The sequence below is a fragment of the Ambystoma mexicanum genome, chromosome 4q (genome assembly GCF_040938575.1).
Source record: "Ambystoma mexicanum isolate Mex_15411 chromosome 4q, UKY_AmexF1_1, whole genome shotgun sequence".
NCBI lineage: Eukaryota > Metazoa > Chordata > Amphibia > Caudata > Ambystomatidae > Ambystoma > Ambystoma mexicanum.
The window spans coordinates 218,846,357-218,873,491 of NC_090928.1; the positions used below are offsets into that span (position 1 = coordinate 218,846,357).

Below are 27,135 nucleotides of genomic sequence, written 5' to 3' on the forward strand. Positions count from 1 at the left end.
GGGATTCATATCAAGACCTTTTTATTGCATGCCTACGGAGTGCCTAAACTACCCGTAGAGACGCACGGTATCGTCTTGTATACCAAAGCGTAGTTCACGATGTGGCTGTGAGTAGTTACATTTGTTAGTTACGCGCGTCCCGGGCGGAGTGTGTTATCCCCTGCCCGCGAGGTTGTGCCTCGTCTTTCACTTGCTGCTATTTGGAGAGTGTGTTATCCCCTGCCCGCGAAGTTGTGTCTCGTCTTTCACTTGCTGCTATTGGGAGAACACGCTGCTCCTTACCTGTGTTTTTCGTTTGGGCGGTGTTCGATACAGCGATGTTGCTCGAACGGCGTCTCCTGGCGTGTGAGTGAATCGCTTTGGCAAAAGGGAGGGGCTGGGTCTTTTAAGAGATCACGTGTTGTCAAAAGAGATGTTGTCATGGGACTCGGCTACAATTAAGAGGCCATATGTAAACATGCAGCACATTGCTAACTTGCTATGTTTTCCGGGAACCTGGAAAGAGCCGCGAACACTTGTACGGGCTGCAGTGTAGCTTTTATTTAGATAACAGAGGCTAAATAGTGTAACCATTTTAAATTTTAAATGGACACTACTGTAGCCTCGATTTTTTTGAAGACTAATTAGTCTTAGCTTCGTGACTTTACGTTAGTGTAAGTCAGGCAAAAGGATTCACTTTTATTTTAGCCGTCAAACTGGATTGAAGGTGACGCGTTACAGTCTGATTTATGAAGTACAGATTTATTTTGTATTTTAATATCACTGAATATTGCGAATTTGCAGAAATCTATAGAGGACAGTTGAGCTTGCAATTTGACTCATAAAATTGTGAATGGTAAATGTTGGAAGCTCCTAAGGGATATAAAAGAGCCAGGAACTACTGGTCCTATGCCAGATGCTTCAATTGAAAGGTGGAATGGGCGCATAATTGATGTTGGCTATCTAAAGGAAGGCGCTCCATTCAACAGCTATATTTAGCCCATTGTGGACTGTTCTAAGATTATAAATCCATTTTGTTCAGCTTGAGTTAGGATTTTGTCTTTATCCCCGTTGCGGCGGGAAATTTTTATAACCTGAATAACACACCATAGAAAGTCTGTGCATTTGTGTTGTTTTTTAGAAAAATGGGCTACTAATGGTTTATTTTCAATTGCATTACGAATACAAGATTTGTGCTCATTTATGTCAACCTACAGAAAATCCAAATCTTGTTTTTTCTAATGTCATACATATTATTAACAACTAATATGTCCAAAGAAAATGTTACTTGCTGTACCCAGATGTCACAGAACGAGTGAATTGGTATGAATGATACGAGTGAGATATGAAAAAGCCTACTCTTTGCATAGTTTTTTATAAAAAAATGTAATTTTATTATTGATTATTAAAGTGATTTATATATTTTCAACGGTTTCTGTTCAAGAACTGTCTCTTCCACAAGGCAACTGCTGTAGATTTACATATCAGCACCCCTGCACCTGTATCTGTTGTGTCACAAGACCTTAGAGAGAGGGGTAGTCAGTCTGTTACGTCTTTTTCTTTTCTCCCAGTGCTACGTTAGGTCATGACTACCCCTACTTTGAAGTAGGATGTCGAATTGCCGTTTTGGACGAAGTAAAAATCTTTAGGTGTGCACATGGAAGCTACCCTAGGGGTTGAGGCCCATGTACATGGAATAATAAAAAGCTCAAACTATCATCTTAAGGTACTGCAGCAGATTCAAACGGATTCAACCATTGTGACTCGAGAAAACTGCAAAACCTTGTTGAGCAACATCATAATGCCGAGACTGGATTATTGTACCTCGTTGCTTGGAGGGGCTACCAAAGAATGCATACAGGGATTGCAAAGAATTCAAAATGGTGCCACAAGAATTTTGTGCAAGGTCCCTAGAAGGGAACACATAACGAAAACCGGGCAAGAACTTCATTGGCTCCCAGTGGCGGCATGGGTGAATTTTAAAATCCGTACATTAACTAATATGTATATTTGCAGCAGCCCCTCGCTATTCGAAACAAAAACTGATGTACTACAAACCAAGCAGACCCGTGCGTTCGAGCTCTGCTCACTACCTGAACCTCCCTTGTGTTAGAAGAACTAGGGGGTTGGGCAGGTCTTTTTCTAGTGCTGGCAGCCGAGGCATGGAATGCTTTACCGGTACCTTTACGGTAGGAAGTAAAACATTCCATCTTCAGGAAACATCTGAAAACTCTGCTTTTCAAGTAATTTTCCTGGCTATCTTCTGATACTAAGATGTTATGTCTAGTCCTTTTCTGAAATGTCTGTGGCGCCCTGTTGCCTTCGAGCATTGGCGCGGTTAAACAAATAAAATAAATATAAATATAATCTGTTTATTGCTAACTTGTCTCGTCACTTCTGCTAATGCAATGGTCCTGGGTCAATGTGCACTGCTTGATGCACTGCAAGACCGGACTAAGATTCCGCTTTGACGCACCCCCAGACTACCACAGCTCTTTGTCACACCAGTTGCAGAGCTTTGCAGATGCACCGTAACATTTGTTAAGAGACTTTTACCGCAGTGGAGTACTAATTGGGCCAGTGGGCCTTTTAGGGCACCCTTTCATATTAGTGATTTGCATGAGACGAGGTGACTGCAAATTGTACCATGGCACTGCTGTTGACCTTAACCCCTGATTTGGAGCAAACTAAACCATTCCACCCAAATATCGGAGACTCATTACACTTTCCCTTAACATTTAACATGCATAATGATTGTCAACAAATGACATCTACGTATACCAACTATAACTGAGTGGACATTTCATTCTTTAATGTTTTCACATACTGCCTGTGATAAATCTTCTGTAATAAGGCACGTAGTTAATGTGCCAAGCGGCTCTGTCAATGCTAGGTTGAACAGCTATTTAAAGGGTTAAATCTATAAACAGCCCAGGGAGGGATGATTGGCAATGTCCTCAACCAATCAGACTCTATATCCTAACAATGGTCCTGTCTTCTGATAACACACGTATTTTCTATGTTGTGTTTTGGGTTACTGGGAGACGGAAGGTGAGGAGCTGAACGGCGGTTACGAGTGGGCATATGAGTTTTCTGAAGCAAAGAGTTATGAAGAGTGAAATAGAAAAGAAATGAGTTGCGCCGTTGCGCTTTCAAAAGTTCTTCGGTTTGTGAATTAAAAGCGATCGTTTATCGCTGTGTGTAATGAAACTGAACGTTGTCAGTTTCATGTCTGCACGAGAACCCCGCGTGCCCTGATGTCGAGGAGCGGGGGCGTGGTTCAGGCGAGCTGATCGACCGAAGAGGCCCAGGCAACTGACGCCGCATCGCAGCGTTTCAAGAGGAGGCGGAGCCCAAGTGCCGCAGCTGATCTACGGAGAAGTGGCGACGAACGACGTGATCAGTGTTATAAGTAAAGGAACCAAGTACAAGGTATTTGAAAATAAGAGTGTCAGAAAAGAAACAGACAGAAACGGATTTAAAGCGCATGACGAGTATAGAAGAAAGGGAAAAAGTGAATGAGTATTTTGGAAATGAGTTATGCTGGCAATACAGACTGTCTAATCGAACTTATCCAGTAGCAGTAAAAGTCTTATGAGGTGTTATTGAGGAAAGGTCTCACTAGTCTCAGAATTTCAATCCGAACAGGAAACCCAAGGACTGCTGAAAGACAGAGTTAAAAGAAGAAAGAAGGAGAGATTTTTAAGTCACTACATAAAGCTAGTAAAGACTGCGTATAGAAGGCTAGACAAGGAACAATCTATATATATATATATATATATGTATGTATGTATATATGTATATGTATGTATATATATATATATATATATAGATGTATGAAAACGAAATTTGGATCATAAACACAAGAAAGTAAATGAAAGAAAGCTGAACACTGAGAAAAGCTTGCAGAGACTTACCTTAATCATCTTCAAGAGTACTGTACATGCAGAAGCCAGTTGAAACATTATCCAACACCGTATCCTTTGAGTTTACATAAGAGAAAACCAAAGTTACAATAAATAAAAGTTGTTTCTGTAACAACTGTCTGTGTTTTTACTCTTTATCTACTGGGTGAGACCTTTTTACACTGCCATATATTCTTGTCCACTCCCCTCCCCTCCTGAGCACTTGATCTGTCAACCACAGATACCAAAGCAAGGCCCAGGGAGCTGGTTCCATGTGTTAATATCCCTGCAAAAATATTGCCATACAAGAATGGCGCCATATTTTTGCGGCAATATTAATCCATTAAACCTGCGGGGGACACCCCCGCTCCCATTTACCCCAGAAATTATCCTCCCTAATATCGCCTATGGAGGCTCCCGACTACCATACATATGTTGATATTATTGATTGGGATAACATTACCTGATACCAAGGAGCTTATCTCCGGCTTATATCGGTAGTCTTGTTGGACTCAATAGCTGAGCTACAAGCAAAGCTTAGGACTGTGAAAAGAGGGGACACTCCAATGAGGAATCCTGGTACCTTTTTAGTAGAGGGGAGTGGCGACTGTAATGGAACAGGTGTATGTGAAAGCAACCACTCTGGAGCCACCAATCTCTAGCAGAGAAGCAGCCTTCAATTGGAATGGGTATGTTTTGGGGATGGAGCAGGTCCTGTTTCTGTATCTGAATGTTCTTGCGTGCGCTTCCATTTTGAGCAAATCGTTGTGGTCGTCCCCAAAGCATAGCTGCCTCCCCAAACCCATGGCATGTCTTGGTTTTGCATGCCATCCCCTAGTGTTAAATTGCTTCTCGACCAGAACTGGCAAAACTGATGCTTTAACATGGATTGAAGTTGATCAGAATATAGAACCGTCTCCCTTTTCACTCCTCCTCATCTCTTAAGCTTACACTATACCCCTGTTGGACTCGAGACCCCTCCCCCCACCCCCCGGGTGGGCTTTGGTCAGTGGCATCTCTGCGAGTAATGCACTTGACTGACCTGGGTTCCCCGAACGTTCCTTTCTGCGGGGACCATTGTGGCGTGGGAGGAATCCCTCTTAGGCTAAGGCTGAAAGCAAAATCCAACCGTTTTCAGTAAGAGGGCACAAAGGGGGGGGGGGGGGGGGGGAGTCTTCCAAACCACTGACTTTAGGCTATATTGCAGAGGACCCAGTGCCCAAATGCGTTGTGGATACAGGTGCCCCCTGTGCCTGGCTCTACATTTGCAACACCCCTGTGCACCTGGTGTCCAAACCCCTCTGCATTATCAATACTCTGCCCCTGCCTGTTGTCCCGCAAGATATGCATGTAGTATATGATATGATGTGATAGGTTATTTATAACGCGCTTTATACCCAGAGGTTTCTATGCGCGGACCCGGGGTTCGAACATGTGTTGCACCATGTCGTCTTGCTTCCAAAGTGAGCATGTTGCCCCTCAGCTATCCTATCCTCTGCATGGGGGACCTAGCGCATTTACTGAGAGTCGCAGAGAGGACCATTTAGCACTAGATGGAGTGTCTCTTGATCTCTGTGAGCGCCCCCGGCCGAATTAACACATCACCCAGGCATGTGTAGCTGTGAATACTGCCATGTCCTTGGTGAAGATTCAAATCACTGCTCCGACACTGGCGAAAACAATTGAGGCCAGAGCAAAAGGGCCGTTGATAAAACATCATTCTATAAAGGAAATGAAGGAACAGTGCACAAATTATGATATGATGGGTTATTTATAACGCGCTTAATACCCAGAGGTTTCTAAGCACGGAGCAGGGGATCGAACCTGTGTTGCTCAGTGTCCTCTTGCTTCCAAGAGGAGCCAGTTGCCCCTGAGCTATCCTCCCTTCGGCAACCACCCGAAGGGACATGTTGCCAGCAGTCGCGGGAAGAGACACATGGGTTGGGTCGATGCTCAGTGCCATCATCATTTCTGTAAACCATTTCAAAACGTGTCCTCGCGCACCGATATCCCTCCTCCAGTGCAATGGAACCTGCCAGCGAGGGGATTTGCGGTTTCAATCCTGTACATTGGTGGCAGACCCCTGGGAATTGCCTTTACCTTTCCGGAGTCGTCCACCAGAATGAAGCAACATTAATCACAGGCGCTCGCCTCCACATGGGACTTGATCAGCCATCGGATTCCTTACTCGGGGAATAGGGCATTCGTTTCAAAATTCTGCTGCAAGAAAAAGGAAATACTGCGCGAGTTTTTGCCCAATTTAAATCGTGGCATGTATATGCTAAACTTGCAGAGTTCCACTTCTGGTGTGCCTATTGTGCTTCTTGATGGAATGGAAGCTCTTTCATGGGAAGCGCCTTGATGTATGTGGTGTCTCGTGGAAACTGGTTCTGTGGGCATCAAATATAAAACACAAGGGACACTTATACTCCATACTAAAATGAATGGCGTTGAGTGAAACGCAAACTTTTGCACTTTTTTCCGCAGCATTCGAGGGGTTTTCCGGCAGATTGGCAATGGGCAATTTTTTTAGTTGCAGGCGCAAAATATCCCCATAATCTCTATGGGTTTAAAAGTGTAGGCACTAGGAATGCAGCCTCCCTTTTTGAGGTGTGCTAAGCATTCCTCGTGGTCTCTGCAAATCTCAACCGAGTGTCATCACTTGCCTTTCAATCCGGGGCTGCTTTTTGGGATTTGTTTGCAAAATGCAAACCTCCGTTGGAATCTTACTGCCTACATCATTAAAAGTGCTGCAATTTTTGATATGACCCTTTTGAATCCTACCTGGTCATAAACCCTACATCACCAGAAGCCATTCTTGTGACATCCCACCGTTCAAACCTGTACCTTTTGTAAAGACTGTGTATGTACAGCCAGCCTTTGCTTTCTGTAGCGGAGCCTGTTCCATAGCTGAGGTGACCAGCTTCAGATCATGAACTTGTTCACAAGTCTTCCTAGCAGAAAGACATCCGTATGCTTGGAGATCACATCCCTCACACTTAAGAAGCTCCCTGCTGCCCCACAGTCACCTTCGGAAACCATACTGTCATGGTTTCGCAGTCCTTTTGGGATATTACAGAAGTCTATTCATTTTCTCTACCAATCGCATCAGCTATCTGTAGCTGCCGCCCTCCTGCTATTGGGTCTAGTCTGCCTTTTCCTAGACCTGTGCAGCTCTCCTGGTGTCTAGCAAGCAACTGTGCAGGGTTATTACGGCTGCTGCTGCTACTCCTGTTGCCATCTCCTGATGGCCCTTAATTATTCCAGTAAGTGAACATCTATTCCACAACTGCTTTAGCTGCCTAAAGATTTGCGGCCTCCACTTGCATTCTTTGTAAATGCAAGTATGTAGAAATGCATGCTATATGATCGGATTGCCTTGCATGTTGCAAAACACCATCCATATGAGGCGCGTGTGAAATAAATGCAAAAAAAACCTTCACAGTTTAATGTGAAAGTGGGCTAGGCCATTTCAGATATCTCGGTGCCACCCAGTAGCCGTCCCTGAAAGGATCACCTCCGTTTCAGGCACCTGGAGCAAATCACTATGGGTATGCAGCAGCTACAAGAAAAGCTTGCCTTTTTGATGGATATGAGAATAACGTTAAGTGTTTAGAGTTATTCCACCAAACATCTTTTCTGAAGGGTCTCTAGCCACCTCTCCTCTGGTTTTCAATGATTCAGTATTCCTTGGGTCAAGCCCTCCCCCCCGACCCCTTTTGATCTTTGCTTCGAAAATACGGTTAAAATGCATTGGTGCAAAGGACTTGGCTTTCTTCTAGAATTGCCCATTTTCATTCTGCTTTTTGTCAGTAAGCCAAAAGAAGTGTGGTCTTCTTGCTCCATGGATCTAGCAAGGCCCTACTGTGTTTGCCCCGTACTGATTCCAGGATTCAAAAGTGGTTTGGTGGTCATAAGGTGCTGGTCTTGACCATCATTAATGAAAAGCCATCCACGATTTCTTTGCGAATCTTGATTCTCGGGGCATCCATCTTCGAGGAGGCCCGCGACTACCTACAAGGGATTTGGATTCTCGTGCTCCTTCCTATCTGCAAATTTTCTTGCTATGCTTCAGTCAGAGTTTGGAAAATGGCTCGGTCCATCAATAGGTGCCCCCTCAGTTAATCTCTCATGTTACCCCTTAAAACTTGATTGGTTTGTGATGGTGGGGTTTATTGTATGGAGAGTCCCATATCGCCTTACTTTGCTTCCATGCGGCCCTTCCGTCTGCCTTTTATTTCCCCAGGATTTTGGTCTATTTTCTTCTCTGATACCGCCTCAAGCTCAGTAGGCTGTTTTTAATATCCGAGGTAGGCTTTTATCTTCATGCAGTCACTCACCTGAGTGGTTTAAGAGGCCTAGAAGGAAGGTGACATTTTCTGGCCTGCTGGGCTGGTGCTTTTTAATGCAGGGTCCTGTCACTTGGAAATGTTGATGGTCACCCTGGACTAACATTTCAGCAAGCTGGGGAATAATGGCATATATATAGATTTTTAATTATCTGAAGTGTTATGGCATTTCGAATGATTTAAATTTACTTTGATTTGCATTAAGTTTAATGTGATTCACTTAAAATATAGGTTGTCATCATGTGCCCGCCATTCTAGATTCATACATATTGTAACCCGAAGGGCTGACTTGTGCAATGGGAGGCTCATAAGACTTTCTGTGCCAGGGTTGGCAAAGTTGTTGTCGTCAATCCTTTATATGCCTGTAACATTTGCTTTAGTTCTGGCGCCCAGTTACCTCCAGGGTTCGGTGCGCGTTACAAATAAATAAATAAACTAAAGTTAAGGCCAGGGCTTCTAGGAGGAGAGTGGTTTTTCCACTTTAGTAGAGAACACACCAGGCTGTTCAAATCTTTCGTAAAGCTTCCCATTTATTAGATTGATGGTCCAAGAAATTGCCCCTGGTGGCGTTTAACCTGTTTGGTGTTTGACTGGTTGCTTGCAGGAAATGTACATCTAGAGTTAGTGGGTCTAAAAAGATGAGCTCTTTTACTTTATGCCTTGTTCCAATGTCGGTTGTTCGTTTTCTTTTGCAGAATTATGGTCTTGAAACAGACAACATGAAAAACCTGGTTCTTAAATTGCGAGCCTCCTCCAATAACTTGCAGAATTACATCAGCAGCCGCAGGAAAAACGATACGTATGATGGAAATAGCTCGCGCAAAGCTCCCAACGAATTCCTCACCTCGGTGGTAGAACTTATTGGTGCTTCCAAGGCTCTGCTTGCATGGATGGACAGGTATGAACCGTGTGCTGCTTTTTTCGCTCCTCCCAATAGATTTTGAATGACTGCAGAATATTTTCCCCTGATATGTATTTCATTGTTGGTGTGTAAATTTCTTTTCTTTAAAAGCACAAATCGCCTTTCACTCAATTCTTCCCCTTCCTTGACCCATCATCCTCTGAACCTTTTGCAGTTCTAGGACTTCCTCGACTCCCACTCCCCCCTCCTACTAAAATCACAAAATCAAAATTCAAACTTTACTTTGGACTCCCTTGTCTAGATCACATCAAGGTGGCCCGCCAACCCCTCTTTTGCTCCAGCGGACTCTGGTCAACCACAGTCAGTCTTTGAACTGGCACACTTTGCCTGCTCCCATCTCCCTCTACTTTCTTCATCCTTTCACTTTCTTATGGTATCTCACGACCTCTTTCAAGGTGGCCACTCTCGAATCAATTAAAATAACCCACTGCTGAACCCTAGGATTCTGCCTTCTACCTACCCATTAATCTCCTTCATACCTATTCCAAACTTCTTGACTGTGCCTTCTGTGGGTCATTCTAGGATCAGCAGCGGATCACCACTGCCATGTATCCTAGTTTTCCATTCTGACAAAATGAAATGACTACTGCACTGCAGGAGTACAGGTGGGACAGTGCCACTTAAAATCCTTTTAATGTTTCTTCCTGGGCAAGCTAGGCTTCTAGGTGCTTTAAAATGGTCGAGTAGGTGTTGAGACGTTAAGAGTCCGTTTTTCCAGACGATCAAGGGCAGAGATGGTCTAGTTGGCTGGACACTGGTCAACAATGAGGTGTGGTACTGTAGCATTGATTTGGCTCAATTGGGTGAAGAGACAAGGCTGAAAATGGGGTGAGGCGGCGTCTTGAATTTGTCAAATCAGTTGAGTCGGATTAGAGTCGGAGTAGAGGTGTACCTATGAGGTGCAATTCTTGTGCAATCGGCTCAAACGATGGAGTGCATTCAGTGGATTATTCAAGCCAGTGGCTCGAAAGCAGATCAAAAAGCGAAAATCTCAAAGGCAACTGCTGGTGCTTGCAACGGCTAGGAAAAGTGTCTCAAAGTGGTCAGGCCAGCTGTTGGGAAAGATTTCTCTTTAAAGCACCTTTCCTTCCATTTCTATGGACCCCTAAACGTATTGCTTTCAATTTTGGTTGTGTCCTCTCTTTTTGCAGTGCAGTCTTCAGCTTCACTACACTGACCTTTGCTCATTTTGTCATGGGGAAACTGACACGTCCTTCAGGCTGTCAGTACTGGGAAACATGGATTCCCTTAGTCTTGTTACTTTGTTACCACTTTTGTTAACTTGTTGTCACTTGGGTAACTTTCTATCATTGTACAGTGGATCTTACACTGCAGTACACCGGGGAACACCTTTTTTTTTGCCCTAGACTAACTCAGAGGACTTTCGGTTACTCAAGGTGTGTCTAAGGGACAAGCTGGTGGCAGCAGTTACGTTCTGCTATTTCTTGGTGGATTTCGTTTTAGCCTTACCGCGTTTGGCTACTTACTGTGGCTATTGGCCAAACATGGGCATGCCACAAGGTTTTTGTTTTTCCCATGCCCATCTTGTCTTTAACTCTTCTTCCTGGCCTCAGAGGCCAAGAAAATCCTTATATGGAATCCAGTGCCTGGGAAAGCAGAGGCTTTTTGCAGGCTACTGCAGGGCCATGGAGGTTTGCTGACAGGAAGTGGGTGGACACTGTCTGGTCCCAATCCACAAACTGGTTTTGGTGTGTGAGTAGTATTCATGAGTTGTACCACTAGTGGCCCTGATGTGTGGGCCAGATCTGTCATTGGATAGTTGGAGTTTCCGCTCTTAACTGGTCTTTTGAATACGAGGACCGCAGCACCTATTCCGGAGAGATCCTGGAAGAAAACAAAGGAGCCAAGTATCCTGCGTAGCTGCAAGGCTTGCGAGGAGAGCATGGACCATTTGGAAGAAGACATTGTTACAAACTTCTGCTGCTGTCCTGGAAGAGACCAGTCTTGTAGGTGATCTACAGCAGTCCTGCGAAAGCTGCATCCTTTGAGTGGAGGGAACATCCATTCCTGACGTCCGCTCCAAGTCCTATGAAGAAGCCTTTGGATTTGCCCCTGGACTGACTAGTGGCTAACCAGCTCAGAGTTTGGACTCCAGAGCCGCTGACGTCGATGTTCCAAGTTGAGACCTGGAACTTGGTGGATCCTCAGCTTGTGCTATAAGACTCACCTCTGCGAAATGTCGTGGTTCCAGCATCAAGGGGACCCGAGATAGGCAGCAGACTCTGATCGCGGCAAGTTAATACCTTTGCGTCACCGTGCATCATGGACAGTCATCTAAAACTGCTTTCCTGCATCCAGGCCAGTTCCAAAAGGGGCCCTGCATAGAGGTCTGCTGTATTCTCCAACCTGAATACCTTGCATCAGCTTGTGTCACCGACCAGAGAAATGCTCGAACCTGCAGTCCCTGGGCATCAGGGGATGAAGCTGATGGTGGTAAAAGCGACCTTGGACCCTCTCCAGAAGACGTGCCAAGTCCTAAGAAGAATCGGTGTACGGGGGGTGAGCTGTAAGGATACTTACCTGAACCCCTAACTCTTTTTAAAAAGTTTGGTAACTCAAAGAAACTTTTATAACAGTTTGGTTTTGTCAATGCTTGTTCACACAAGCACTCCGAAAGTTGGGGACACTTTTGTTAGGTAGAACAACTTGTCCCCTACAACTTGGAACTCTTTATTGGACCCCAAAACCCCTACACTAATTTCTTCCCGTGTCGCAACCTATATGGAACTTTGAACTTTTGGGCACAAGGCCCCATACATCTTGGGGATGTATTTCTAAACGTTAGTGTTGTAATTCTTTGGCCCTGTAGTGTTGCATACTAATACTTAACTTCCTTTACAGGGGGTTTATATGTATTTTGCCCTACTCCAGTGATTGTATATATTTGTCTTTTATTTAGTGTTGTGTGATGTTACATGCTAGTAGTGGCTTTTTCTCAGTGTGATATGACCATAAATGAGTATTTTTTATAAATGATTGTCTTAAGTGTGTATCCCGACTATTCACTGTGTGATCCCATTGAGGACCCCCTACAAGCTCACCACCTCTTGAGACTTGGCCTGGACTACTCATCCACCTACCTTGAACTGGTTAGACTACAGCTCCCAGAGTTGCCCCTGTCACTATACTAGGTTGGCTTTCTATACATCTGCCCACCAGGCCAGAGTATTGGAAATCAGTCCTAACGCCAGCTCAAACCGATTGAAGCTGGGAAACATAGCCGAGAGCTGCTTCTTGAAATCTGGGTGCTTGACCTTGTCCAGGATCTGCAAGTGCGAGGTAAGCCCTTTATTCTGCAGCTCCCAGCCAGGAAGGTCTTACAGAGCACTTGCAGGTTTCTGTCACCTGCAGTGACCAGGCTACCGGATATCGGTTGTCTCGGCTGCAGCAGGCCTAGTCCTGGGAACAGCTCACCCCATATGGTCGTCTGGGTAGTTCCTCCTTTCTTGGACCCTTTTTTGCCTACATTCCTGAGGACATAGGAGCAGGCCGTACTCTCAGTAAAGGCCCAGATTTAATCCTCCTTCAGATGTCCAAATGGATTCAACTAAGGGGGTGGGCTCACCCTTTTAAACCGGCAATATTTTACAACTGATTGGTTCCCTTCTAGTCTTCTGTAAGGAGTACAATCCTGGCTACGCTTTCAGAATATTCTCTGGTAATATTGTACCCATAGCCTTTTGTCTGCAGGAAGTGGTGCAGAGGTAATGGAAGCTTCATAGTGCTAATAATTGCCGAGGTGGTGCAACCCTTCTTTTACTGTAAAGTCCTCTCCTTTGGGACTTACTCCTCCCTCTTTCCCAGTCCACCTAAAATCTGTCGCTATTAATTCTTTGGCCAGGCAGATCCTTTCCTTTGAGGCACTGGACCTCTGCATGCCCACAGGATTCATTTCCTGTTCTTCCTGGGAGGTGAGTCGTTTCTCAGGGAAGACGAAGGCTTTTTCTGGGGCAGAGCCCAAATAGTCTTGTTTTGGGTGAAACTCTGTCTCAGACAGTGAATACAGAGGCCATTGACAGGAAGGCCACTTTAAACCAAGCTGGTGATAAAATGATGCCAAAAAGGTTTGGCAAGTTCAATTGTGGAATCCCAAAGACCACCATGTCCTAGCCAGACATTGCCTATTAATTGCCATCAGGTAGGCTATGGGGCCCACAATATGATTTAATGTATATGTATTGCCACCCAAAGTTAAAGGAGGATCCTGGCCCCTGGACATTTAGTCCAAACAGCTGCTGGTGGATATGCACAAGTGACCTTATTCTGCCATGTTTCCAAACCACAAGACCGCTTCCGAGGGGTGTAAAGTAGAGCAGCTAACCAGAGGTAGATGTGTATTTTATGGTTTTTATCATGGAGAATTAAAAAGGGGGGTGGGTTTTAGATTAGTAGCATTCAGTTACAGAATCGGAGCTACCTGCATCATTTGTACTGATGAGAAGACACCCTTAAAGATGGCACTTTTGTACATCCTTGACCTCTCTACCGTCTTCCACAAAGCTGATCATGCATTCTCCCTCGTCCAGACTTGCGTTTCAGGAACCTGCCTCGCTTGGGTTAACTTGTGACCTTCAACCCGGTTGGTTGCACGTTCTTTACACTGGGACCCCCTTGTCACCCCCACCCTAATAGGAGTCCCTCGAGGATCTTTCCTTTGTCCTCTGTTCTCTCACATTCCAACTCCTCGCTACCTTCAGCTTCTCATATCCTCTTTTTGTCGATGATGTTAGTCATCCTGTCCTTCAGTCCTGGGTGATTTTCCCATCACTAACTGCTGCCCTTCACTGGATGGCGCTGGGTTGCCTGAAGGTGAAGTGATCCTTCTCCCTACTCCCAATGGCACTTTTTACCCCCCACTCCCAAAGTTTGTAGCACTTACACCCATCCCACAATGTTTACAATCTTGGGGGGCGGGGGGTAATCATTGACCGGGATTTACTTCAGCACTTTATCTCCACTACTACAGCTCCCAGGCATAACATTCTGAACATCTGTAAAGTCCAGCCCTGTGTCGCGACATACTACCAAAACATTAATCAGTATCCTGGTCCTCGGCCGGCTAAACAGTTGTTCCAGCTTCCTCGTGGGACTCCCTCTCTGCTCCTTTGGTGCTTGCAGTAAGGAGTTGAACTTTGCAACCTGTACCCTCTACAAACTCTTCAGCCGCTACAATCTCCCATACCTTCAACGCTGCTTTCATATGTGATGCTTCTCATGCAAAATTGCTCCCAGTTCAAATTCCAAATTCTTATGTTCAACTGAAGGCATAGGTTGTCTCAATCGCTCCCACCCCCTCTACCTGGCTTAGTCTGTGGCCTGCTTCTCACCCTTTCACATTCTACGCTCCGAAGTACCCCTCAACTTAACGATCCAGCCTGTCCTGCCATCTCTGCTTCCCCTTGTGCCAGAACTGAAGGGCATTGTAACAGTGATTGCCTTTAAGAACTCCCTTTTCTGCTGGATGGGAGCAGGAGTGCTGCACACACTCACCATGATCCCTATCCACCATCACCACTGTAAAAATAAAAAAAATAAAAAAAATAAAAAAAAATCTTATTACTGAAGATGTGTACATTTACTGCATCCCATTTTAATGTATGAACTAGTGTATCGTCAGACACTTAAATGCCTATTGTACAGTGCTTCTTGAGAGATTAAGAACTGTGTCATTGTGAACAAAAACCACTTAAGACTAGAAAGTGACACTGCAGAGGCAGTTTTAGGGCAAGTTGCTTTTACATAAGCATTGTTGTGTTCAATGACAATATGCTAGGTGATGAAGGGGTAAGAATGGGAACTTCAACCAGTTACCGATACTAGAGGATATAAAAACATTTTTAGCATTGGTGGCCCTTAGGCCAGTATTTACATCGTAGTTTGTGGGCAGAATTCCGGAAACGTGGGTTGGGTGTTTTTTTTTTTTTGGGTAGCACGGTGCAGGGGATTTGGGCTTTCTTCCATTGCTTGTAGGTGGAGTTTGAGCCTTGTTTTGAAGTCGTCGGCTCAAGGGGTGGCTTTGATTGCCTGGGGCTTGACAGGGGGCGGAAGGAGCATCCCAGTGAAATGGAGCAAGTATGGGAGAGAGCGAAAGCGAGGAGTCCATAGTGGGAGCAGAGAAGGCCAAGGTGTAAGATGGGAATATGAGATTGTGAGAGTTGCCTTTTGGTGTGCGTCGAAAAGGTTCTGCAGGTAGGATGACGAGTTGTCCCTGGAATCTGGAGCTGGCATCCAAAGGACACCAGAATTAAGGACAGTTTAGCAGTTACTACTTCATGGCTGTCACTGGCGCCACTCTTGAGGCTTCCCTCGATGCTCCTACAAAGTCACACCCAAGCTCCACAAAGGCCACAACAAGGGCCCAAAAGAACACTGCGCAAAAAAGACTGATGCAGTCTCGCTGAGACTTCAGGGGTCATGGCGCCCAAAAAATGCTCTGGTGAAAAAAGAATAAACGGTGTCAAAACCATTGACTCCAAAGAAGTGACATTAAAAGATGGGAAGGTTAAAGAAAATAGGCTTACCACACTGTTTCTTTTCTTAAAGCATGTATTGATGTCGATGTAAATCCAGGGTGTGTCGATAAAAGACCAACACGCTGGAGGAATGCAAGAGGCCTAAAAATTCGCACAAGTGGAAAGATGCTTGCAGGATGGCCTGAAGAGACATGACGTGGCATGGATGCAGAATGTATACAGCAGGTACCCAAGACACAGGCTTTGGTTTTAACACCGGCCCCCAGTTGGGTGCACAAGGAATGGAGGATGAAATGTACATGTCGCCAAGTTAGCTCAACTCTGAATCTGACATTTTTCTGAGCATTTTAAAGAAAGTGCATAGTTCAGAGACTCACGCATTCATTCAGACTTTAGAAAATGTAAACCTCCTTCATGACTTGTTATAGGGAAATGGGAACTGGCAACTTGCTTCAATGAACTCGATGTAGATGGTCAAAGTGTTATTGAGGAGTGCTGCTTCAAGGTTAAGGGGACAGGGATGAAGATGTCCTTATAGAAACCTTTTGACTAACAAGTGAAAACAACAAAGGTGTTCATCAATTTTAAAATATACTTGCCCGCTCTGGCAGCAGCAAGGCACGTATATTAATATATTACAAAATGTAAATGCATGCCTGCACCACGGGACCCCCTCATCCCCCTCTTTATTTGGAGAGATTCAGGGGCAGACGCAATCATAACAACCCAAAGGGGGGTGTGGCACTCAGAACTCTACTGATTAGGAAGCTAAGGCACCCATGCCACGGAAGAAAGATGACGATTACTAATGTCTATGTCTTACACATCGTGAAGGCCACTACTTTATTGTGCCACTGTGTTCAATCCAAATGGGACATTCTTAACCTTGCTACCAGTGGCAGCAAGAGCACAGACCCATGTACGAAATGGGCAAATAGCATTAAAAGTTATCCAGAGTAGCCTAGGTGTAGCAGAGTTGGCAGTAAAACCAGCAGCTAAACCTTGATGATCACGTGATATTCATTGCTTAGGATGGGCAGTTTCGGCTCAGAGGTAAAGTCCAGCATAATGAATAACCATTGAATGGGATAACTTGTTTGATATACAAGACGATAGAGCTTTGGAGAAACCCCCAAAAGATAAGGAGACTGCAGAGGCCTTATGAGCCATTTCCACCAGACTATACCCTTTGGGTGGAAGAGGTTGGCTTCACCTGGCTAGCAGAAGTACTTTCAGTTCACAGCAAACATATGGCAGCAATATCCCAAAGGAAACGGATATGGTAGGTATGGACAGGAACTTTAACCCACAGTAAGGTGTCTTTCTTGGATTACAGAACATACAAGCAAATGAGTGATCACTTCAAAATGATATGGTAAAACAAGGCTACTCCATAGAATGACCGTGCAAATATACCACCAACAGCAGACCGAACAAGCAAAGAGCATCCCTCTACTTCTAACGAAGATCAAAGCCCCCTTGAAAATAGAAGCTGTAGAGGAGCTGTCCATGATGGAACTACATCAAGGAAGCTATTCAGCATATTTCATATTCCAAAAGACAAGACAGTATGGCTGTTCTTAGACCGGAGACCCACCCCCACAAGGATGGAACACGGCTTGCTGATGTATGCACAGCATGTGAATTTAACCAGATCTACAAGCTGTAAAAGATAAACGCTGCTTACCAGTAATAGTCTTTCCGCAGCTTTATAGCTGTTCGACTTGCCTGCCCCCAACCCAACCTTTTCACAGAAGGGTTAAGGAATCTTAGGAAAGAAAATTCTTTTGGAATACAGAATAAGTTTAATGAGGAAGAAGTAACAATTTCTATGCACTTGGGCTTTCATATAATATATGCTGCCAATCTACAAGGGGTGTTGAAAGGAAGGATAATTAATCATAGCATATGTATGTAATACATGGATACTATTACAGGAAGACCCCTGTAAATAATGTCTAATACTCAAGACAACTAATTGGCAGACTGCACGGAATGTAACTTTAAAACAGATACTAATAATAGTCTTTGCAGGTTTGAAAGTACCTTTTTTATTTTACTCGGTACTACTACACCATCTGTGTTTCTTAAAAACGAAAAGATATCTTTGACACCCTTCTATTGAACGCAAACCTTTTAGTAAAAACGTGCCTTCTTATTTACACATTACCTTGGAGTTACGGAAAAAAACTGTTCTACTCTTACGGTTCCAATGAAGTATTGTTTGACGTCCTTCCGAAAGTAAAGTGTGCTTGATTGTCTGGTAAGTACTCGCTCTGTTTGCTCATTTGCATAAAGATTAGATGTTCTGTTAGCTTCTTTTATGAACATGTCACTGGGTCATTGTTTTCTTATTGGATTTAGGTTCATCTTGTCTCCCTCATGGCGTGACTCTATAAATGACAGATTACAGTTGTGTATTGTAGGCTATTCCATTTTAAGCTATCACTCATCAGAATAACTGTTAATAGTTTGCCGTTCCATGCTCATTTATAGGTTTGGACCATGACTTGTAATTGTATTTAGTAGGGCAATACACCTCCTATTGCATGACCGTTGCTGTTGGTTCTGCTGTCCAAATCGAGTCTGTCCCCTTCATTTTTCTTACACAGTACCAGGCCTATTGACGGTCACGCTGGTGGCCATCCCTTATTGTGCCTCAACTTCTGTGTTTATTTTTGCTATGTAACGTGCATGAATATTACATATCGCAAAGCAGCACATGAAAGGTATGGTTGAGGCATTTTTGGAACTATCGTGAAGTATGGCTTTACTCCATCCAGAGTGTGAAATGCTCGTTCTAGAGTATGTTGAAGCAAAAGAGAATCTGCACTTCTTGTGTCAGTGTTTTCGGGCCTGGCGTGAGGTTATGTAGGCTGTGTTACTTGCTGGATAGGCGAGTTTCTGGGTAAGAGTGTTATGTGTAATGCAGGTCAGTTTAACCTCCTCACTGGCTAATAAAACAAAATATGCCTTTAATATGCAATGCAATCTGCAAGGGTGTAAAAGACTTTGCTTTTTAAAAAATAACTGTAATACAATGATGCAGGTAATTATGTTGCTGAAATGGGGGTCTGCTAATCAGCCCTCTCTCAAAATGCTCCATGGTAAAATCATAGTGCATTCAGGCCATTGTTTAAACAGTCTACTGATAACACCAGCACCAGCCATTGCAGTGGCAGCAGGGCAAGTTCAAAGGTCATGTGTGCATTCCTGGCAGCTACTGGAACACAGAGATCTGCAGGTAGTGGTGGCTTTTTAATTGTCTGCACCTTTGATTCACATTCTGATGATAAAGCAGTCTGATGGCAAGTTACACTCTGACCTGGCGGGTTACGATAGTGTGGCTACTTGGGTCACACAATTATACACCCACAGCATTTGATATTAGTTTCATCTTGGCGCTCAGCTATGACAGGGCTATGTCTTAGTTGTTTGGCCTAGATGTTTACACAAGAGCTATGTAGGACAAAGGCCCAAAAGTCACTTCTTTGATTTTCCCCCTCCCCTGCGAGGAAGGCCAGCACTTTCCTCCCGGGACACAGGAACCTTCCCAGAAGTGTCCCTTGGGGCTGGAACTGGTGCTTCAAAGGCAGTCTTTCCATAACAAAGCAACACTCGCACCAGGGTGTTCATCACCGGAGTCCTTCTGAAGTCAGCAGATATGGGAATGGGTGGAGTTAGAGTAGCCAGGGGAGCGAGAGAGGCTGAGAGCTGGGTGCCACATTCTTGGTTTCTACTGGGTTTCCCTGCAACTTCATGTCCCTGGCACAGAGACCTAACAGTCTCCAGAAATGGCTCCCGAGCTGTGGCTCGCACGCCCCGACGTATCGGCAACTATGCCAAGCCCTTGGGCAGCCCGTTTAGCAAAAGATCTGCATGGCTAAAGGGCTGCCTGCGGGTGTTTGTGCTTCTGTTCAGAAAAAAGGCAGAAGATCTGCTGATTCTTCTCCTTTTTGTCTAATCGGAAACATAGACGCCTGCAGGTAGACCCTTAACCATGCTGCACCTTGGATATGATATTTATAACATGCTTAATACCCAGAGGTTTCTAAGCGCAGACCCGGGGATCGAGCCTGTGTTGCTCCGTGTCGTCTTGCTTCCAAGGCGAGCAGGTTGCCCCTAGGCTATCCTCCCTTGAATGAAAGGGTTACCTGCTGGGGTTTAGCTTCTCATTCTACAAACCGAAAGGAGAGACCTGGGCCCCCAGCTCTCCTTTTTGTTTTTTTTAGTGAGTGGAGCTAACCCCCAGCAGGCAACACTTTGGCTTAAGGAACTGCATGGTTTAAGTATTTGCCTGTGGGGTCGGGGACACCACCCTCCCCTCCCCCTCCTACCCCCTACCGTGCAGGCACTGCCTGCTCTGCGTTAGCTCTTCTCATATTAAGAAACAAACGGAGAGCTGAGGCACACACTGCTGTAATACCTTTGGTGCGCCAGCCTCGCCTTGTCTGCCAGCAGGGCTCGGAACCTGTGATTTAGGAACAAAAAGGAGAGGCTGGGCGCACCAAAGGTACAATACCAGTGCGCCCCAGCAAAGCAATTGCCAGTCCCCCACCCACTGTAGGGGAAGGGGGGGGCTCTAGCTGAAGGGGGAGTGTGGCCCAACTACGGTTGGGGTTCCCCACCCGTACTTGGGCCAAGCCCGTAACTAGAGAACCCCTGGATTCTGCCTTCCACTTGAAGCACTGCCGTACAGTAGTTGACTGTAATGAATTTGTAATCCTCAACCTTTAACACTTGGTCCTCTGTTAAGTTGCGACTGTACGAGGTTCAGCAGAGATTGGTCTATTCACACCGTCTCGCGCAAGGCTTTTTTTTTTAAGAGTAGTTTGACACGTCCTTTTACAAACTAGTCAAGGGGCTGTTGATTTTGCGAAGGCCATCCTGCAAGCGTAATGGTCCTTTTCACCGACCTGTCGATGGAATGCCGTGCTCTAAACGGCTGGTGCTGGTTTTCCTTTTCTTCAAAAACAGTAGTTTCTTTGGAGTTCTTGGGCTGGCTAGCCCGGCCATGTTGATAAAGCGGCTTGTGTTGCGTCTACTGCTGCTGTTGGACATTTTTCGTGCCGCTATAAGAGACCCTTAGATTAAAGAACAAGGTTCGATTGAGCAGTGTGCCCAGCAACAGTATTAATGTGATGCGCTTTTGCTGCCAAAGGACCGTGTCTGAGACGCCAGTGTGCATTGAGTTCAAAGCATATTTTCTTTCGTTACAGGACTCCGTTTTCAGGCATCACTGACTTCTCAGCAACAAAGAACAAAATCATTCAACTCTGCCTGGATCTGACGACCACAGTTCAGCAGGTCTGTACATTATCCGTTTCATTTTAATTGCGCTTTGCTCTCTCCGCCGCCCCTACCCTCCTCCGCTTCCGCACACCGCTCAAAGCAAAGAACAATTGTATCCTTTTCACAAGATCTCGGTTTCCACTGGCACAGTTTCTGCTAGGACTGTTGATGTTGTGTTAAAGGTTCTTATCCCGTGCACTGTCACCACCATTGTGGTCCCTTGGCGCTCTGGTGGATCTGTAAAGCAAGAGAGGAAAGGGGGCGAGAGCGGGAGAAAAGAGCAAGGGAGCTGTGATGTGGTGTGCTGTTGGCAGCTTCTGTTGAGCGTACGTATGTTTTTCGGTTGGTAGCTGTTGTGCAAGGCTATGTGTGGTTTGTTTCGTTGGGGTGGCCAAAGAGAACTGGTCTGAAGATTAAACAAAGGCGCTGGTCAAAGAAGATTCCAAGGCCATTTAAAAATGGACCATGCCTTCATGTGGGAAACTGTTGAAGTATATCCAGTTTTAGACGTGGATATTTGAAATGCAATTCTCTAGAACTATACAGAGGGTTTAGATTTAATATGTGGCCTTAGTAACTGTTCACCCACAGTGAGGGTATGTTCTGCCTATTTAGTTAAAAAAAAAAAATAACGGAACCGCTACACAGCTAGAACCGCACTTCGTCAGGTTGACGAGTGACCCAATGTTTCCAATCAAAATATTTTGCACACCCTTCTAAGTGTGTTTATGCCCCTCCTCCCCACCCTCTCAGTTGTCCTGCTGAGCCACACGGTTGAAGGGCTTGCCTGCTACAGGTATGCTGCTGTGCTGCCAGAAAGTGGACTTCGTTTACTCTGCAGGATGTGCGGCTTCTCTGAAGTACGGCATGCAGTGTCCACATTACCGGGGCAAAATCCTTGCATTCTCAAATGCCTAATGCACTTTTGTGCCCTAACTACATTTTCCACTTCCGTGTAGAACGTGTGTATTATATACACCCTAAGAAAGGGGCTCCAAATCCAAGGGACCCCGAACAAACTTCCTACCAACTGTATCCCCAAAGGACAGTCACTTAAAGGGTGAATCGGTTGAGTTCTCTCACGCTGTATTTGGAGTTGCGTTCATTGATGACATCTTCCACTCTGAGCATGAATGAAGATTACCCAGGCGTATAGCGCCGGGAGTCTTGAGTCTGTTCCACGTGAAGGCGAGCACTATGCTTTACTTGTTAATGCCACTCTTCCCAGCAGCTTCTTTAAATCTTTACTTTTTTCTGTTTAACATTTTCTTTCTTCTTTTTAAACAGTAAAACGTTCAAACTGTAACAAAACTTCTACTACCCGGGACTACAAATCCCCAGAAGTCCCCATTGTCTCTGTAGTTTTGCGTTATTGTCCAACAACCAATTCTGGACCAGCACACCCCTTACGTCATATCCTGCCTGTGCCGCCTTCTCTTTCTTTGATGAACCAACAGTAAACAGTACAACTGAAAATGGTCACCATCAACAGTCTTAAAACAAACCCTTCACAGACTCTGCATCTTACTCCCGATGCACAAAAGACTCACCCTCCCAGGCGTGCCACGGCATCCAGAAAACTCTGCTCAATTGCCTTTAAGGTCCTCACTTTACAATGAACCAGAAAGTTAGGGAGGTAATACGCCGCTATAAAAAAACACAACATCACAGTAGCAGAGCATTCGTTCATGTACTCATATCAGCAGTATGACATTCAAATATCCCACCCTGCGTATTAAGGGCGGGATAATCCTCGCCTCCGTGTCTTTAATAGAATCAAGACTCCCGACACGATAAGCCTGGGTAATCTTCATTCTATGTCAAGAGCAGAGGTGAGCATTATGCTTGTTCAAAGCAGTCTAACCCTACCGTAGCCACAGATAAAACTGGCTTGAAATTAAAGGTTTCAAACCTAGCCTCAGTGGACTAATCTGCGGACCTTAATATATCGTGCAGGGAGACTCCTAACGCAACCGTTTTGGATGCCATCACTCCCCTGATGGAATAGGCCCCAAAGATGTTCAAATCTATACCTGCTAAGCACATAATTTCTCTTACCAACCAAGCTATGTTGGCCGAAGCTACCGCACTAAAGGGTTTCCTATGCGCTATCGGCAACTGATGTACCCCCACTGTCACAGCGCCCTCGGTAACCTTCTCATCTTTGATGCAACGAGCCACACACAGCTTGGGGTTGTCTCGTTAATACGGGCATGAAAAGATCGAGGACGCACCCTTAGTCATAGCAATATGAAAAGCTACCCCTTCCTGTTCACTTGTAGTGCTTTAACTTTAACATCAGATACTCTTCTACGTAAAATCAAACACAATAGCATAACTAGCTTACCGGGCAGTAGTTCTACCAACAGCTGATCGTTCTCTGGACACGGCTTGAAGAGACAGAAAACTACCTCCACATCCCATAGGACGAAGTACCTGGGATCGGGGGGCTTGCGTACCTTCAACCCTGGCAACAACTGGACTACGGATGGGTGCTCCCCGGCCGGCCATCACACTTTTCCTGACCTGTGGAACTTGCTGACCTGTATGCCCCTAATGTGCAAAATGCTCGCCCATCGTGGGATAACTCTGCAAAAAAAATTCAGGACCTGTACTAAAAGTGCCGAAACGGGATGAACGTGCTGCTCTGTGCCCCATTCTTCCCACTTGGCCCATGCAGCGTCATAGCTCCTAATGGTGGAAGGCGCCCATGAAACTGATAATATCTGCAGTTGCTCTTGAAAGGCCCGGCAAGTCCCGTTGGTGCCTGAAATTCCATTGTTGCCTGACATTCTGCACGATAATGGCTGCAGCGACCTGATCCGCCACCCCCGGTTGCACAATAGGTCTGGCTTCGACAGAATCACTCTCGGAAAATCCGAAGAAAGTTTAATCGGAACCGGAAACCATGTTTGCGATTTCCATAACAGCACAACCATCACTACTTCCACCCGTTCCCTGCAGACTTTTGCTAGGGTCCTCGCTAACATGGTGAATGGGGGAAAAGGCATAGTGCAGTGCCCCCAACCAGCTGTGAAGGAAGGAGTCTGTCCCTAATGCCTCCGGGTCTGGCCTCAACTGTTATACCTGAGCACCTGTGCGTTCAACCTGGAGGCAAAAAGATCTACATCCACCGGTCCCCAGACCTCCTGCAATCGTAAAATCACTGGCCTGCTCAACCTCCATTCGCTGGCATCCTCTAGTTCCAGTCCGCTGCCGCGTTCAGCCTCCCTGGCAGATATTCCACTTCTATCACAAACTTCTTCTCCAGGCAATAAAGCCAGAAGTTCTTGGCTATTTCCACTAGCATTCGCAATCTCATTCCTCCTAACTTGTATGTATCATCACTGCTGAGATGTCCATCCTGAACAGAATGCAGCTATTCACTTTCTCCTTGGTGAGCAGCTCCAAACAGTTTATGTGCAACTACAATTCATCTGTGGACCATTCGCTTTCTCTGTCTTTCTCTGTCTTTCTCTGTCTTTCTCTGTCTTTCTCTGTCTTTCTCTGTCTTTCTCTGTCTTTCTCTGTCTTTCTCTGTCTTTCTCTGTCTTTCTCTGTCTTTCTCTGTCTTTCTCTGTCTTTCTCTGTCTTTCTCCTCCTCTGGCTACAGCAAACTGGTCAGTAATGATGTAGTTTAAAGTGCAATCTTAGAGAAAAATGTGAAGAGACAAAATTAGGGTTGCACTCCCAATGGCACCACGGTAGGGAATTTTAGGCTGGAGCTCCACAGATCATAGCCAGGTAAGTGTAGTTTTGGGGTAGTTGACATTGCGCCTGTGCACTCCCTACGTGGGGGTAGCAAGAGTGGCAATTGCACAAGCACTCCTTAATCTGGTGTTCCAAGCGACCACCCTTGGAGTACGTTGAGTAACTAGGGACACTTTGTTCTTTTGGTCCTGTTGGTGTGGGTCATTGGGTCGTGGATGCAGGGGCTATAGAAGGCAATGTCTGGATTGGGTCCACCTAGGTGCCGACTACGATGTTCGGTTCAGACAGCGCACCAATGCTAAGGATCTTCATCATCTGTCATCTTCCCAGAAACAGACATCTACTGTAAGAAGTGTGGATGGGGACAAGGTGGTTCCGAGCCCCAGTGTCAACCACTTGAATCGCACAAAGCACTTTGCCTGTGAGTCCAGGTCAGGTCCCATGAACATATACTCCCTTACTTGGGCTATTCCAACCCGGGACCGCAGGAAGTCCGAGAAAAATAAAGATAACCGAAGGATTGAACTTTAACCACATTTATCCCATACATGGTAACCAAATCCACATTATGCCGTTAAGAGGATGGTCGGTAGTAGCGCACCAGACAAATAAGTGAAACCCTGTTCACTTCCACCTGACAGACCAGGGTAAATCAAAAGGCATGTGAGATGTTGCCGTGTTGCCGTAGAAGGGGAAACATTGAGACGCAAGGTGGTGCATGTTACAAAACGAAAACGCAGGAAAATGTAATAGTGACCTGTAGGCTTCTTGTATGTTGCTTCAGTTGTATTAACAGCTTCTTCAGTTACAGTTACACATTTAAGTTACATAGAACAATACACTGGCACCCATCACCTAGGCAGGGACTCTCTAACTGCCTAAGCTAGGGAGCCTCACTCGCACACATTCCCTCATCCACACCATAACGTTCTACATGACATCATGGACTTCCTCATCCGCTCACAAGCACTATAGAGCAGAAAACATAGAAGGGAGAAACAGTCTCCCTGTACTGGCAGCCTTGGGGGGGGCCCCCAGAAGAGGAGATGAGCCGGTAAGTGATGTGGAGAAGGCTTTACTGATCTGAAAAGTCCACCACGGTTCTAGAACCTAGACCAAATATTCTGGCGGCCCAGTGAAATCAATGGAGGCAACGTCCACAGCACCAGCCAAACACATGACCTTCAGGAACCAGATTTCTAAGAGGGGAACTTGCTTCCTGTTCATACCAGTGTGATCTTGGAATTGACGATTTATGGAGGAAGCTAGACTTCCTTCAATACAGCGCCCCGATGCTGGCGGGCTTTCGGCGCTCTAGAAATGCATAAATAAATGTAAAACATTTCTTTTTTAAATGATCTTTTGCCAAATTCTTGGACCCGGTTCTTTTAAGTCTGGACTTATCCCTTAAACTCATAAGACTGTAGAAATGTCAAGAAGGTTGATTTTCATGTTTTGCTAATCCTTCAGTTTTCCCCTCCTTTCTTTTATTTTACTCTCCAACTTCTATATAGACGCGTGTTTAGAACAACTTTTGAAATCCTTCATGAAAGTGTATATTTGAGTGTTTTGTCTCAAAATAAGTCTTTTCCTTTCTGAATACATTTTTGTTGAGTTTGCCCTTTTTTATACGTGTATTAATGCAAAATGTCTGACTATAAAAAGAGAACCCACATTATTGGTTTCAAACCTAAAACGAACCACTCTATTAGGAAATCCTAAATGGGTTGGGAATATATTTTCATTTATTGTTGATTGACTTGGGCTACAATTCAAAAGGAATCTCACAATTCATTTTTTTCAAGTAAGTAGCTAAGATTGAATTGAAGTTACTCTTCGATAACCGCCTCCTTCTGCGATCATGTTGACCTCCACCCTGGGGGAAAAGAGCATCATCTCCACCTGCAAGCTTGCTGTGGGCAAGGTGTGCCCGTCTGGTGACCTGATGCCCGCATCCTCCATTTCATGGAATGAGCTGCTGCACACACGAAGGGAGCTCATCTCTAGCATTTGGTATTTGGTCATTATATCCCCATATTTATGATCGCCATACATGTTGTCACCGGGAAAAGGTTGTGGAGACCTCCTATATGGTGACCATATATATGGGGTGAAGGGCAGTGGGTGTTGTAGGGGCGTGCCCTGCATAGTTTCCCTTAAAAAAATAGCAATTTTTTTGCGACTTTTTTTGCCATGCGACATTTTTGCGGGGACATTATCACATGGAACCCTTTAGATTCTCTTAAATGGCATGGCTTTGCCAGTGGGCTGCATATGAGTGCCCAGCAGTGAAACCGCATCAGCGAAGCTTGCCCGGGATTCCACCATACATACGATGCAGAGGAGGCGAGGCTGGCACTTCCACGAGGTGGCAGCGCCATTTTACTGAAATAGGTTGGCTTGCAACTAACTGCTTTAAAAAGATGCGATGGGCACTTGGTGTAGGGTGGGGTCTTCTGAAATGCTAATAATTTTAGGGGGCA

The 27,135-nt window shown here is 45.2% G+C and overlaps 1 protein-coding gene across 2 annotated transcripts in view; it reads left to right on the top strand.

Annotated features, from left to right (window-relative positions):
• The window catches only part of CNKSR3 (CNKSR family member 3), a 1,181,575-nt gene that overhangs the window by 169,021 nt on the left and 985,419 nt on the right, over positions 1–27,135 (top strand). For both annotated transcript variants that reach the window (XM_069607749.1, XM_069607750.1), the window contains exons 3-4: positions 8,929–9,131; positions 20,869–20,956. In XM_069607749.1, the coding sequence (XP_069463850.1) occupies positions 8,929–9,131; positions 20,869–20,956 (291 nt within the window). The remainder of the gene's footprint in view (positions 1–8,928; positions 9,132–20,868; positions 20,957–27,135) is intronic.